The sequence below is a fragment of the Salmo salar genome, chromosome 06 (assembly GCF_965601325.2).
Source record: "Salmo salar chromosome 06, fSalSal1, whole genome shotgun sequence".
NCBI classification, from domain to species: domain Eukaryota; kingdom Metazoa; phylum Chordata; class Actinopteri; order Salmoniformes; family Salmonidae; genus Salmo; species Salmo salar.
The window spans coordinates 35,365,841-35,380,000 of record NC_138296.1 but is presented as its reverse complement, the minus strand read 5'-3'; the positions used below and the strand labels follow the sequence as shown (position 1 = coordinate 35,380,000).

At 44.1% G+C, this 14,160-nt stretch overlaps 1 protein-coding gene across 4 annotated transcripts in view; it reads left to right on the top strand.

Moving 5' to 3' along the window:
* LOC106606997 (SEC14-like protein 1) overlaps positions 1–12,852 on the top strand; it is an 18,599-nt gene extending 5,747 nt beyond the window's left edge. For 2 of the 4 annotated variants that reach the window (XM_014203526.3, XM_045720306.2), the window contains exons 3-17: positions 3,831–3,980; positions 4,205–4,336; positions 5,556–5,684; positions 6,071–6,278; positions 6,470–6,579; positions 6,743–6,932; positions 8,495–8,583; positions 8,808–8,878; positions 8,965–9,136; positions 9,294–9,428; positions 9,638–9,772; positions 9,975–10,229; positions 11,788–11,966; positions 12,233–12,334; positions 12,446–12,852. In XM_014203526.3, coding sequence (XP_014059001.2) covers positions 3,831–3,980; positions 4,205–4,336; positions 5,556–5,684; positions 6,071–6,278; positions 6,470–6,579; positions 6,743–6,932; positions 8,495–8,583; positions 8,808–8,878; positions 8,965–9,136; positions 9,294–9,428; positions 9,638–9,772; positions 9,975–10,229; positions 11,788–11,966; positions 12,233–12,334; positions 12,446–12,518 — 2,130 coding nt within the window. In that variant the 3' untranslated portion in view covers positions 12,519–12,852. Of the gene's footprint in view, positions 1–3,602; positions 3,725–3,830; positions 3,981–4,204; positions 4,337–5,555; positions 5,685–6,070; positions 6,279–6,469; positions 6,580–6,742; positions 6,933–8,494; positions 8,584–8,807; positions 8,879–8,964; positions 9,137–9,293; positions 9,429–9,637; positions 9,773–9,974; positions 10,230–11,787; positions 11,967–12,232; positions 12,356–12,445 lie in introns of those variants that run through there. The other 2 variants (XM_014203528.3, XM_014203527.3) reach the window with 2 other exon arrangements.
* Positions 12,853–14,160: the final 1,308 nt, after the last annotated feature.

Sequence of the window (14,160 nt, the reverse complement as noted above, 5' to 3'; positions counted from 1 at the left end):
CAGCTTGCTGTTGATACCATGTCTTGTTTGGGCGGATTTTGGGGAGGGGGGGGGGCTTTAGAGGGAGCATAGCTAAGATCACACAGTACACCAGATAGGACAGACTGACCCTAGTTTCCTGGCATATAGACTATTGCAGCATAGATACTGAGACAGGGGGGGTCAGGGGACACTGGCCCTGTCCAAAGTTACAGGGCCAACCAGGCAGGATATAACCCCACCCACTTTGTCAAAGCACAACCCCCACACCACCAAAGGGATATCAACAGACCACTAACTTACTACCCTGAGACAAGGCAGAGTATAGCCCACAAAGATCTCCCCCACCGCCCGAGCCTGAGGGGGCGCAAAACTGGACAGGAAGATCACTTTAGTAACTCAACCCACTTAAGTAGGGTAGAGTGAAAAAAGCCTGGCACAATGCACCCCACCTAAGGACGGCATGGGAGAGAGTGACTCAGCCCCTGCAATAGAAGCAGAGAATCCCATTGGAGAGAGGGGAGCCGGCCAGGCAGAGACAGCAAGGGTGGTTCGTCACTCCAGTGCCTTGCCGTTCACCTTCTCACCCCTGGGCCAGAGTACGCTCAATCATAGGGACCTACTGAAGAGATGAGTGTTCAGTAAAGACTTAAAGGTTGAGACCGAGTCTGTGTCTCTCACATGGATCGGTAGACCGTTCCATAAAAATGGAGCGCTATAGGAGAATGCCCTGCCTCCAGCTGTTTGCTTAGAACTTCTATGAACAATAAGGAGGCCTGTGTCTTGTGAATGTAGTGTACGTCTAGGTATGTACGACAGGACCAAATGGGTAGGAGCAAGTCGATGTAATGCATTGTAGGTTACCAGTAAAACCTTGAAATCAGCCCTAGCCTTAACAAGAAGCCAGTATCTTTGACTAATAACACAAAATCCAGACACAAAATAATGGATGTTTTATCTATCCTAAAGCAAGATTTAGGCCAAAATAGTTCGAATTTGCATGTAGGCTCAGAACGTCTGAGGCACTGTTAGAGACGATGGACAATGCACCCAACTATCTAACTGTAAGCTTCTTGGTTTATGCACTGAAGCCTATATACTAGTGTAGTGTTTTGGCTTGGTAATGGGGAAGAAGGAAATGGACTCCGTATCTTATGTTCCCAAGCATTGAAAGATAGTTGTTACATGTCTTGGTTGTGTAACTGTAGTCAACTGTATATCCTTCTGTCATGTTATTCAATCAATATTCCCGGATGATGTCTTTGTCTTTGTACCTCGTCATTCTATCGACTGCACACCAGCTTTGTTTGATCCATAAAGACTTGCACTGTTGCACTGTCATTAACCACGTTGTGATGGAAACAGGAAGTACCGGTCCAATTTTATAAATGCCTCCAGATCATTTGTTCGTTGGCATCTTTTTGTATCGGTAAAATTAATTATTCGAGAAATGGTGTTGGAAATTCCTTTTTAATGCGTAAATATTTATAGAATAAATATTATTGGAGCCATATTATGGTATTTGGTCCTCCCACTACAACTCGGGAAACCATGCACTTTATTAGGCTACAAATTAAATAAGTTATGATGAACTTCACAAGGTGGTGAAAGTGCACAGTGAATAGATTGATTCTCTTTTCCAATAAATATTGAGGGTCTTATTCTGGTGACATGATGATCGATGCTTGACTGCCATTTGACAAATATAAATATTCTCGTAATAATCCATAATATTATTATCCATAATGATCTCATCATGTGGACTAGCCTACCCTCACTGTAACTGTGAGCTGTTGGCTAGAGATCATGTGTCATGACCAGAGTAGGCACAGTTGCTATTTAATACAACAGTTTTTGTTACAAAACTATCGCTAGAGTAGAAAATGTGATGGAAACCCATTATTTGGTATTTTAAAACTTAAGCAAAAACAATACATTTTGTGTGCACTACGTCATCACACACTGATTTTTATCAACAAGTCAGTTTGGTGGAAACGCCACTGGTGGGAAATGTTCTATTCTAATAATTGCATGAAAATCTGTTGCCAATTGGATCGAAACCCAGATAGTGACTCTGAAAGGGTGGGTGTTTTATGTGTGTGTCAGCAGATTAACATCTGTGTACTCTGCACCATAGGGCGAAACCCCAAATTAGCACAATCAGATTCCAGCAAAATCAGCTTTTCGTTTATCTGACTTTCATTTATCTGCATGTCCAACCCTTATATTTAACCTCACAGTCAAGTGTTTTACCATTTTCTTTTCAGGACAACCAGGGATACAAGTAGAACACTAAACAGTTGCATTCATGAGTTTTATTGACAAATGACAATAACAAAGCAACAGTAAACATGTTGTCCTCCACGAAAGATGCATTGTAAATGCCGCATCATTCACCCAAGTTTCATCAACATCGGGCCAATGCTGTCGAGATCGCGTGTGACTAATGTACGGACAGACGGCTGGACGGACAGAGACCGATCCAAAGTCCCCTCCCCGATTTCATCTTTGGGGATAATAAGCAGTGGTGGTTCTAGACCATTTCAACTGGGGGTGGCTAAGCTGGGGCCAGTTGTACTGTTAGAGGGGCCAGTTACATTAGACGTTATTGTTGTCATATCGTTTTATTCACTGCATTGCAGGCATTAGCAGGCAAAAGACCATGTTCATAATCATCATCGTTGCCACTGTCTAATAACGGATGTAAAAAAAGAACGATAGTAAAAATTATTTCATACTCCACATTTAGGGGGGCCAGAAGGGGGTCCAAAATTGTTGTCACAGGGGCACTGCCCCCCCCCCCCCCAGAACCGCTAGTGATAACAAGGTCCGCCAAAACAAAAACCTGATAAAATGAATTTATACAAATGCTGTGCAAAATTGTTTGTGCACTGAAATGAACAACTGACAACTGTGTGGAGTCTGCAGTTGGACAGCAACAATGTGAGCTTATTACAGTTTTATAGACACTATGTAGACACTGGGCTCCCGAGTGGCGCAGCGGTCTAAGGCACTGCATCTCAGTGCTGGAGGCGTCACTACAGACCCTGGTTTGATTCCAGGCTGTATCACATCCGGCCGTGATTGGGAGTCCCATAGGGCACAATTGGCCCAGCGTCGTTAGGGTTTGGCCGGGGTAGGCCGTCATTGTAAATAAGAATTTGTTTTTAACTGACTTGCCTAGTTTAAATAAAGGTTACATAAAATAAATGTGATTAACGTGCGGGATCTGCTATGTAGAAGATCCCTTTACCGTCTAACGACTCTTGTGCAGCTTGTGAGAGTCATAGGGCAAAACATGTTTGTGAGAGTCTCAGCTTTTCATATATAGCTTTTAATAGTTTGTAGCTCCCCCGTTACAGTGGGACTCATTGAGTTACGGGTAGAGTTCAGTTGAGAACCATCATATGTAATCAACATGTGTGCTCTTTGTATTGGTCAGGCCTGGGGGTGGGTGGGGGGGTGGTGACATAACTATCTCAGCTCTTGACATTGACTCTGGTTGGACTCTGATTGTCACATGACCTACTAACTTATCCGTTTGCAATATTACAACAACGAAGACCTTTCTGCAAACAACAGAGTGTTTTTCTGTCGGTCGTCATTGCAGGCGTGATAGAACAGCAGCATGTAATGCAATTTATTTTACCTTGAAGCGCAACGCTCCCCACCTCTGCTTCGCCATGGAAACAAAAACAATAACAGTGGCCTTAGGGCGGACATCATACACGTTTTTTTGATCAAAGTGATTATAACCCAGAAAATACTTTCACTATGTCATGGATTGCGTTTTCTTTTCATCATGTGAGTAATATTGCATATTTTCTTCCTCCTTCCCTCTCTCCCATTAGGCCTATGTGCGGAGGTTTCCAAACTGCCCCCTGATCCCCATCTTTGTGGACAGTGAGGTGGTGAAGGAGGAGCACAGTGATGACGGTGCCACTGTGTTCATTGAGAGGCGCTGTAAGGTGGAGGCAGACGCCCCCCGGCTGTTCAAAAGGGTATCTTACCTTTTAACCTTTCACCTTTAACTTTTCCCTTGAGCAGTGAAGCTACTCAAGCTAGCAATGTATAATAGCGTCTGTTTTGATTCTCTTATTTTCTTATGTGAAGGCTATTAGTGATTATTTCCCTTCAGACCTGAGTATCCTGGTAGGGACGTTGTGTTGATGTTGTGTTAGTGTTGTCCAGAGTTGATTGACCGTGGTCTACTGTGTGTGTCTAGATGGCTGGTGTGGACTACCTGTACTTCATCCATAAGAACACTCTGGACCGCAGGGAGAGGGCGCTGCACATTGAGGTCGTCAATGAGACCTTCTCCAACAGAGTCATCGTCCATGAGATCTGCAACTACAGGGTGTGTCCCACAACTATAATAATCATCGGTTACATGGGCTGCGTTTTACACAGGCAGCCTAATTCTGATCTTTTTTTACACTCATTGGTCTTTTGACCAATCACATCAGGTCTTTGCACATGAGATCTTTTTCAGAGCTGATCTGATTGGTCAAAAGACTAGCAACATATAGTAATTGTGTGTGTTTTGAACTTGAGCACAGCACGCGACAGGGAGTTGCCCCCATCCCTCCTGCTAATTGGACAACTTGTGCAAATGTTTAGTTGTCTGAGTGAGGAACATGCTGTAAGTTAAGAGGACTCTATGTATTTTTAAGGATGAGACGTCGAAGATGGTAATAAATACCGCTTTGATGTCATACAAGCCAAACACCCGTGAGTCCAAATGTGCACATCACATTTCCATATCATAAAACTCATGTCATATACAGTGTCAGTGCTTATGATCACTACGTTTGATGTACAGTTACAAGATGACATGGCATCATGCCCTGGGTAGTTCTCAACAAAATGAGCCTATGTTTGTCTGTTTTGAAGAAAAATCTCAGTGGAACGTGTACGTGAATGCACGCGTGACTCCTTTCTATGCGCACCAACATTACGATCCGTTTCTTTGAATTACCCTGTGAAAGCCTAACACTGTAAAATCCTATTTTATAACTTAGCTTGTCATGGTGGCAATAGAGCAAGCTTTCAATCAATGCCCACCTGACCCCGATTGTGATTTATAATGGGACATTTTTGGATTGTGTAAGCAACAGTAATTGTGATGGTAGGAATGCACGGTTGTGTTCCTTACATAACAACTACAAGAGAGCCAAAATAAAGCACCTTAGGACTGTTATTTGTGTCTTAAGTGAATGGAAGTTACGTAGGAACTTCACACTTTGGAGAGGTATGTAGCTGCTTGGAGACACCACATTTTCCAGGAATAGTCGCGGCATATTACTGAATGTATCCAGAGTATTTTCAGATTTGATCAACAAATGCGCCGGAGAATATAGTAAATGTAAAATCATCAGTGTAATGTTTGTGGCCTAACAATTTTCCCATAATCTCCGAACTGTTCCCTTTCAATTGCTACCATGCTTATATGCTTTTCATGTTTCTTCTGTAAGAAACATTTCAATTTAGCCCTATCCATACAGGCCAATTCCCACCAGTGTAAAGGGTTCATCCATTTGGCGTCTGTTTTGTGATGAGTTGTGCTTCCTCCACAGGTTCACCCAGAGAATGAGGAGTGGACGTGTTTCGAGCAGACAGCCAGTCTGGACATCAAGTCCTTTTTTGGCTTTGAGAACGCGGCCGAGAAGCTAGCCATGAAGCAGTATGCCAACAGTATTAAAAAGGTGTGTTCATGTGTCAGTCTGTGAGCATGTGAGTACAGGATACATGTCAGTGTGGGGGATGGATGAGGCTATAGGATATACCATCATCATCATCCAGCATGCTGCTCCCCCATATAGACCCAGTGTTACATGAGCATGCTTGCGCAGTCTATTTCCAGGCCTTCTGTGATCCAGTCTGGCAGGTCTGTGTAAACTGTGTCTTATCCAGGATCTTCTCACATTTGCCCGTTGGGCCATATATCCTGCTCAGCTTGGTCACACAATGGTGTGTGCTCGTCTGCGGCCAGGCGCGTGTGTAAACAAACATGCAGTATTTGCCCACAGTGTTTGCTCATTACACTAGCTACCGGTACTGTCCTTATGCAGTCATGTGCTCTGTCCTCCAGGGCAAAGAGATCATAGAGTATTACCTGAAGGAGTTGGAGGACGAGGGGGTGACCCACGTCCCCCGCTGGAGCCCCCCTCAGGCCCCCCCACCCACTGCCAGGCTCCAGCTGCCACTCACCAGTGCCCCTGCCAATGCCATCCTTGTGCCCACTGCCGAAGAGACCCTCTCTGCCAGCCCCACAGATCTACCGCCTGGCTCCCCAGATGGTCAGTGTTCCGAGTCAGAATCAACACGATAATAAACACACACAATCTGAAGGATCTGTCACGGCTGAAGTCCCAATCCCATTCCACTGGCTCTGAAAGCAAACATTCTGGCCTTGGCTTGGGCTGCATTGGGCTGGTGGACTTAGCATTTGGGTATGTGTGTGAATTGACTGTCTGTGTTTCGATTGCAGACAAGTTGGATGCTGACTACATCAGGCGTTACCTAGGAGACCTGACGCCGCTGCAGGAGAGCTGTCTTATAAGACTACGCCAGTGGCTGCAGGAGACCCACAAGGGAAAGGTGAGACACGTGTATGAACACACCTAACACTCAAACTCTGACTCAAATAGCTGCAAACAAGAGCAAAACTTGAATCCAAAGAACATAGATGTAAGTAAAAGTCACATCCGACTCACACACACCACAACATCTGAATAAACACAATCTCCTCTCCCTCCCCTAGATCCCTAAAGACCAGCACGTGCTGCGTTTCCTGCGGGCCCGGGACTTTAACCTGGAGAAGGCCAGGGAGATCCTGTGTCAGTCGCTCACCTGGAGGAAGCAGCACCAGGTGGACTTCCTGCTGGACTCCTGGGAGAGACCTCAGCTGCTACACGACTACTACACCGGGGGCTGGCACCACCATGACAGAGGTGGGTACTCTCGGAGCAGGATAGGGTTTTAACGGCAGGGTTGTGTTCAATGGGCACAGACAGAAGATGAAAATATATTTTGAAATGAGTGTTCTTATTGCACAAATTCAGGAAGTACTGCACCACCACAGTTTCACAGTGGTTTCTTCCGTTTGGTTTCTAGTGAATGTGTCCCAGCTCTTATATGTATTGTTAATGACTAACTGTAATGTCTGGTTGCTTCTCTGGAAGTGACATCACTAGCTATGTTTCCATGAACTTGTCCAGTGATTATGTATAATACATTTTTTTTAACATTTTGCATAAAAAATAGTTGCAACAATTTCCTGCTATGGTGCATTTCTGTTGAACTGTTTTGTGTTAATAAAAACAGCTGGACGTAATGACGTCACACCTAAAAAAAAATATATATTTTTTTTTTGCAAAAACCTAGTGTTGAACACAAATTTAAGTGATTTGAAGTGTTTTCATTATCCATTTTGGCAAATTGTGCATTAATAAGCCTGTATGCCCGCTCCCACCGATCCGTTTTATGTCTCAGGTAGCTTGCATGGATAGAATGCAAGAAATGACAAATATTTCTCATGTGCCAGTGTATGCCACGGACTGTGCCATGGTGAAACTTGCACTCCTCTCGCTCAGAAATAGTTGGATGGTGAAACAACCAGAAAAGCAAGGCGAAGCAATACAGGCATTCTTGAAAGTCAGGACAATCCTTGTCCTGCAAAGAAATATTATTTGTATAGTTGAACATTTTGATTTAGCAAGCAGTAGGCATTTAGAATGAAATGTGGAGTGGAGCTTTATAGTAACATGATGACGTCACGTGACCCGCGTACCGTCAAAATGATTGGGCAATCATTATTTATTCGAAAGCACCGTTTCTATCATTTGTCGCAATAAAGAATGTTGGACAAAATAAAAATCCACCCCTGTCAAACAGATGATACAATGTTGTTGATCTTTAGAACATTTCTCCTACAGCTGCCGTTTCCATTACACTGCCACAAGGTTTTTATATTTGTATAAACCTGGGTCAATGGAAACCTGCCTACTATGTGTCAAGGGAAATCTCCCAGTCTGTGGGCATGAGTCAGACGGGTAGCTGTTGGTCGCGTTCTCCTGCTGTGTCATCAACTGACAGATTGCTATAGCATATGATGTGGTTAGCTGAGACGTAAAATACCTGTCCAGGCATTGTAAGATCTGGCATGTGTCAGAAACGTCTGGGCAGAGGAAATTACCCATTGTCTCCAACTAGCTGATAGCCAATTGGACATCTAGGACCTCAGACCAGGAAGTGGCCCATAGTAACCATAATAACAATAACCCCCACCTAAAACCAAATACAGCTGGTAGTAAAACGCCTATATTTACATGAATGACTTTAATGTGAGTTGTAAATGGATATACTGTAGATGTGATTATGGTCAACACAATCTGACTCAGTTTCTCTATTGATTGAACTGAATACTGTCTGCGACTTTAATGTCATGATCGTTACTGATCCTCTTGTAGCTTTAACAGTGAGGTCATGTGTTTGTGTCCATGTTTGTCTATAGATGGACGCCCTCTGTATATTCTGCGACTCGGTCAAATGGATACCAAGGGTTTAGTACGCGCCTTGGGCGAGGAGTCCCTTCTGAGACAAGTGAGTATGACACACACACACACACACACACACACACACACACACACACACACACACACACACACACACACACATATTCAGATGCTGGGTATAAACACATACTATACACATTCAGATGCTGGGTATAAACACATACTATACACATTCAGATGCTGGGTATAAACACATACTATACACAAATGATCTCCCTTCCCCTGACCTCTCACCTCTACACTCTCCCTCAGGTCCTGTCCATCAACGAGGAAGGTCTGAGGCGCTGTGAAGAGAACACCAGAGTCTTTGGCCGACCCATCAGGTAGCTACCATTTCACACTCACTCCACTTATGTCTCTCATCCCTGAATACAGTATGTCCTATAACCCTCCTGTCTCTATCTGTCAGCTGCTGGACGTGCCTGGTGGACCTGGAGGGGTTAAACATGCGTCACCTGTGGCGTCCGGGGGTTAAAGCCCTGCTGAGGATCATAGAGGTGGTGGAGGCTAACTACCCAGAGACCCTGGGATGTCTGCTCATACTGAGGGCTCCACGGGTCTTCCCTGTGCTCTGGACCCTGGTGAGAGCCTTTAACATCACACATTGTAGTGTACATTACATTGTACAGTGCTCGCTCTCTTTCTCTCCAACTTGATCACGTTCAGTTGTATTCAATTGCATGTGCAGAGCAAACGTGAGACGACCTTTGACCCTGATTGTCTGTGCTCTGTTCTCAGGTCAGTCCATTCATTGACGAGAACACCAGGAAGAAGTTCCTGGTGTATGCTGCGAATGACTACCAGGGGCCTGGAGGTCTGGTGGATTACATCGATAGAGAGGTCATCCCTGACTTCCTGGGAGGAGACTGCCTGGTGAGTCTGTCTGGCAGACCGGAGTCTCATCTGGCTGTTTTATACAGTACCCTTCTACATGCATATGAATTCATAATGGCTAATGCTGCTAGTACATAATATAGTTAACCGTGGTCATCTTATTAGACATTTTCCTAGCTGTGTGTGCTGATAAAACTGGGGGCTGATTTTGTCTCTGTCTCTTGTGTCCTCTGTCATGTCATATCCAGTGTGAGATCCCTGAAGGAGGTATGGTCCCCAAATCTCTGTACAGAACAGCAGAGACGCTGGAAAGTGAGGAGCTGCGGCTGTGGACAGACACCATCTACAAGACTGCCAGTGTCTTCAAGGGGGCCCCACATGAGGTAACCTGATCTAAACAGTAACTACAGTATGTGTTTTCCAGCTTCTCAGTTGACTCTGCTTAAACAGTAGGTTAGGTTGCTCCCCCTAGTGGAGAAATACAACACAACAGCAAAAAGCTGTAAAAACCTATTACAGTGATTTAATGATCTTTTGTCTGTAGTTTTGTCCTACTGTGTTCACTCACTACCAATCCTGTTCCAGCTGCTGATCGAAATCTCCGAGCCCTCTTCTGTGATCACCTGGGACTTTGACGTGTGTAAAGGAGACGTCATCTTCAACATCTACCACTCCAGGAGGGCCCCCCAGCCCCCCAAGAGGGACGTCCAGGGGGCCCACGGCAGCATCGTGTCGCCAGCCACCAACAACATGCAGCTGATTGACAGATCCTGGATTCTGGGGCAAGACTACAGTATGGTGGAGACAGCACTCACCTGCAAGGAGGGAGAGAGTGTTCAGGTAAGAGACTGAAACAGGCACCGTCACATCCACAGCTGGTACAGGTGGGTCTGATGATTGGTAGTACCTCATTTGGATTTGTGTAAGTGGGTCTGTTCAATTGGCTGTGTTTCTGAACATTTCTGAATATATGTGTTCGTGATAACATGTACTACTTTTTATTTGTATATGTATTTTTTTTTTAACCTTTATTTAACTAGGCAAGTCAGTTAAGAACATATTCTTATTTTACAATGACGGCCTACCCCGGCCAAACCCGGACGACGCTGGGCCAATTGTACGCCGCCCGATGGGACTCCCAATCACGGCCAGTTGTGATACAGCCTGGAAACGAACCAGGATCTGTAGTGACGCCTCTAGCACTGAGATGCAGTGCCTTAGACCGCTGTGCCAATCGGGAGCCCCCATAAAACATGTTTCCGCCCGGTTTCGAACCGGGGACATTTTGCGTGTGAGGCAAATGTGATAACCACTATTTTATAAAAAAAAAAGTATATATTTCACCTTTATTTATCCAGGTAGGCTAGTTGAGAACAAGTTCTCATTTACAACTGCGACCTGGCCAAGATAAAGCAAAGCAGTTCGACACAAACAACAACACAGAGTTACACATGGAATAAACAAACATGCAGTCAATAATGCAGTATTAAAAGTCTACATGCAGTGTGTGCAAATGAGGTAAGATAAGGGAGGTAAGGCAATAAATAGGCCATGGTGGCGAAGTAATTACAATATACCACTACGGAAACTAACCACCAACCTCAGGGATGAATCCTAAGACGTGAGTGTAACTGAAACATCCACTGATGTCAATGAGCGTTCTGTGCAGTGCTCATATCTGGTCTCTTCATCCCTAGGCAGTATCTCTGACCAGTGTTTGTTAGCTGGTAATTGCTGGCTTTTGGACGTTTTTTATTTTTTTTATACATATACCTAAAAGCTGACAAATAAAAACATTGCAATGCATGGAAGTTGGTTCAGGTTGTCTTTCAATCCCATCATCTGTCTACTCCGGCTGTCTGTCTTTAGTTCACTCTCTCACTAGCAAACTTACATCATTTTATCAACTGGTACTGTCCTGCAAAGTTTCCCATGCCAGTGAGTCTAACAGACAAAGCTGTGTGAACACAGAGGATAAATGTTCAAGTATTTTATTACGTTTTGCTAGATGAATCTCTCTAAAAGACAATTTACAGAGATGTCATACAAGTCCACCAAGGAGGAGAATTTAGATGAAGTCTTTTAGCTTCCCTCTTCTAACCTCATGCCTGGTCGAGTAGCCAGAGGAAGACATGCAAGGAGCTGACGTTCAATTGGTAGGCTATCATTCCTCCTCCTTGCGTAGCTCAATAATCATTACAGTCACTTCCATGTGGTGTCAATCGGCAGTGGGCATGCCTTCAAAAGTATTTTCCTACATATGAGGGAATTCAAATGGGTTTCTATTACATAAAGTCTGTCATTTAGATATTGAATGTGCTATTAGCTATTGCCGGAATTTGAATGGAAACACTGCCTCTGACCCTCCACCTCACCTGTCCCCTCCTCCTCTCCCCAGGGCTCCCATGTGACTCGGTGGCCCGGGTTCTACATCCTCCAATGGCGGTTCCACTGCTCCCCGGCCTGCTCTACCTCCAGCCTGCCCCGGGTGGACGACGTGCTGGCCTCCCTGCAGGTCTCCTCCCACAAGTGTAAGGTCATGTTCTACACCGAGGTGCTGGGCTCCGAAGACTTCAGGTCAGTCACCATTCACTATACTATACTGTATAACGCAGTGTATTGTTATAGTGATGCTTAGTGTGTAGGGCTGCTGCATGTCAGTGAGTAAATGTTTTAGGCTATCTTGTTTTTTAGGCAGTGCGTAGTTGTGTGGGGAAAATGTATTTGTGGTAATTTATAAGGGTGTTTATAAAGATTCTTAGGGAAACAGTGCTCTAAGAAAAGGTGTTCGATGGATATTTAATCTATTGTCTGTGTGTCTGTCTGCCTGTCTGTCTGTCCAGGGGCTCTATGACCAGTCTGGAGTCCAGTCACAGTGGCTTCTCCCAGCTGAGTGCCGCCACCACCACCTCTAGCCAATCACAGTCCAGTTCCACCGTATCAAGGTAGCATCCAGCCAATAGGAGGTGAAGGAGTTTGAGTTTTGCAACATGGAGATCCCATTTAGGATCTAACTGACTTCTGATACTGTTGACTTCTGCCCTGTTGCCTTAAAGAAAAACCAGTGCCGTACCAACACCTGCCAATGAGGACTTAACCTTACCCAAGGGGATGAGAGAACTGTTATGAACTCTGTGGACCAAGGATAGCCTATCCTTAATGCCATTTGGTGGAACAGTGGAGTTCCTACCTGTGAGCACCTTCTAGTACTTGCATTTAAAGCACTGGAATATATTATTAAAATATACATGTACATTTTTTAATCTGTATCTATAATTTGTGACATTAAGATTGCTCTGGAAGTGGAACATCTGCTGAATGAATAAATTCATATGGAGATGTCTTGCAAACCATCATCATCCTCTTCTTTCTTTCAATACCATTGTTCTTTCTTTTTTAAGGGAAGTGACAGAAATGTTCCCCATTTTATTGAAACTGAACAATAAAGCACTTCCTATTTTCAGCATTTGTGTAATACAATGATGACTACTGTTTCAGATGGTACTGTTGAAGTGACCCTTATTCACCATAGGATGTCAGTGTGTTACACACAACCATACCAGAGTAGCCCATCTCCAGCCAGTGATTGGCTTACCAGCCACTCTGTCACTCCTTCCTTTGTACTCAACCTTTTAAAGTTGTGTTGCTGAAATAGAGAAAGGCATAAGTTATAACTGATATGGTCTATCAGCGATATTACTGTGAGAGGTTCCTAAACCTCCGTCATGTCTTTTCTAAAACACTATTTGACCTTGCGTCAACAAGGTGGTACAGGCTACTGGGTTGTTACATGTTTATTATTCCCTGCTCATTTAAATGCAGTATTGCGTTCCTCCGCCCGCCCTGTGGTTGTGCGCGAGGCCTTGCAGTCGGCTGTGATTTACATAAAACCTTTCATTTCCACAAACTCATCAGATTCCTCTAGCTAAAGCCGACTAATTTATTTTTCCTTTTGTCGTTCCGTTGCCCTTGACTGTATTGTTATACAGTAGCTGCTGATACGTACACAATGAAATGGCTGGCGGCTGCAGTGCTTGGTTGTTGGGCTCCCTGCTGGGTTGTCAGTGTTGATAAAACAGGAAGTGTGCTGTCTGTTGTTACCAGGGGGATGTTTGCTGAATATTTCATTCCGCTCTAATGACCTCCTGGGACACATGTTGTCCACAAACTCCGACTCGGGGCCACACTTCCTCAAGTCTCATTGGCCAGTTAATTATTGAACTTTGTGCCCTTTACACTCTAATTCCATTCTCTTGATTGGGTAACCATCCGCATTGAGTTGGGGTTGACCAAATCTCTGTCATATCCAAGCTATGTTGATAAACATTAGTATTCACCTTTATTTTCCAAACACTTTTACATGTACAGGAATTTAACTTGGTGAAATGGTGCTATACAATAAACAGGCAGACAAACTAGCTCTGCCTCAATGTAAGAGCACAGAGTATACTCATACATACATACATACATACATACATACATACACACACAAGATATACAAACTAGCTCCGCCCCAATGTAAGAGCACAGAGTATACTCATACATACATACATACATACACACACAAGATATACAAACTAGCTCCGCCCCAATGTAAGAGCACAGAGTATACAATATACAATTGAAGTGGGAAGTTTACATACACCTTAGTCAAATAAATGAAACTCAGTTTTTCACAATTCCTGACATTTAATCCTTGTAAAAATTCCTTGTCTTAGGTCAGTTAGGATCACCACTTTATTTGAAGAATGTGAAATGTTAGAATAATAGA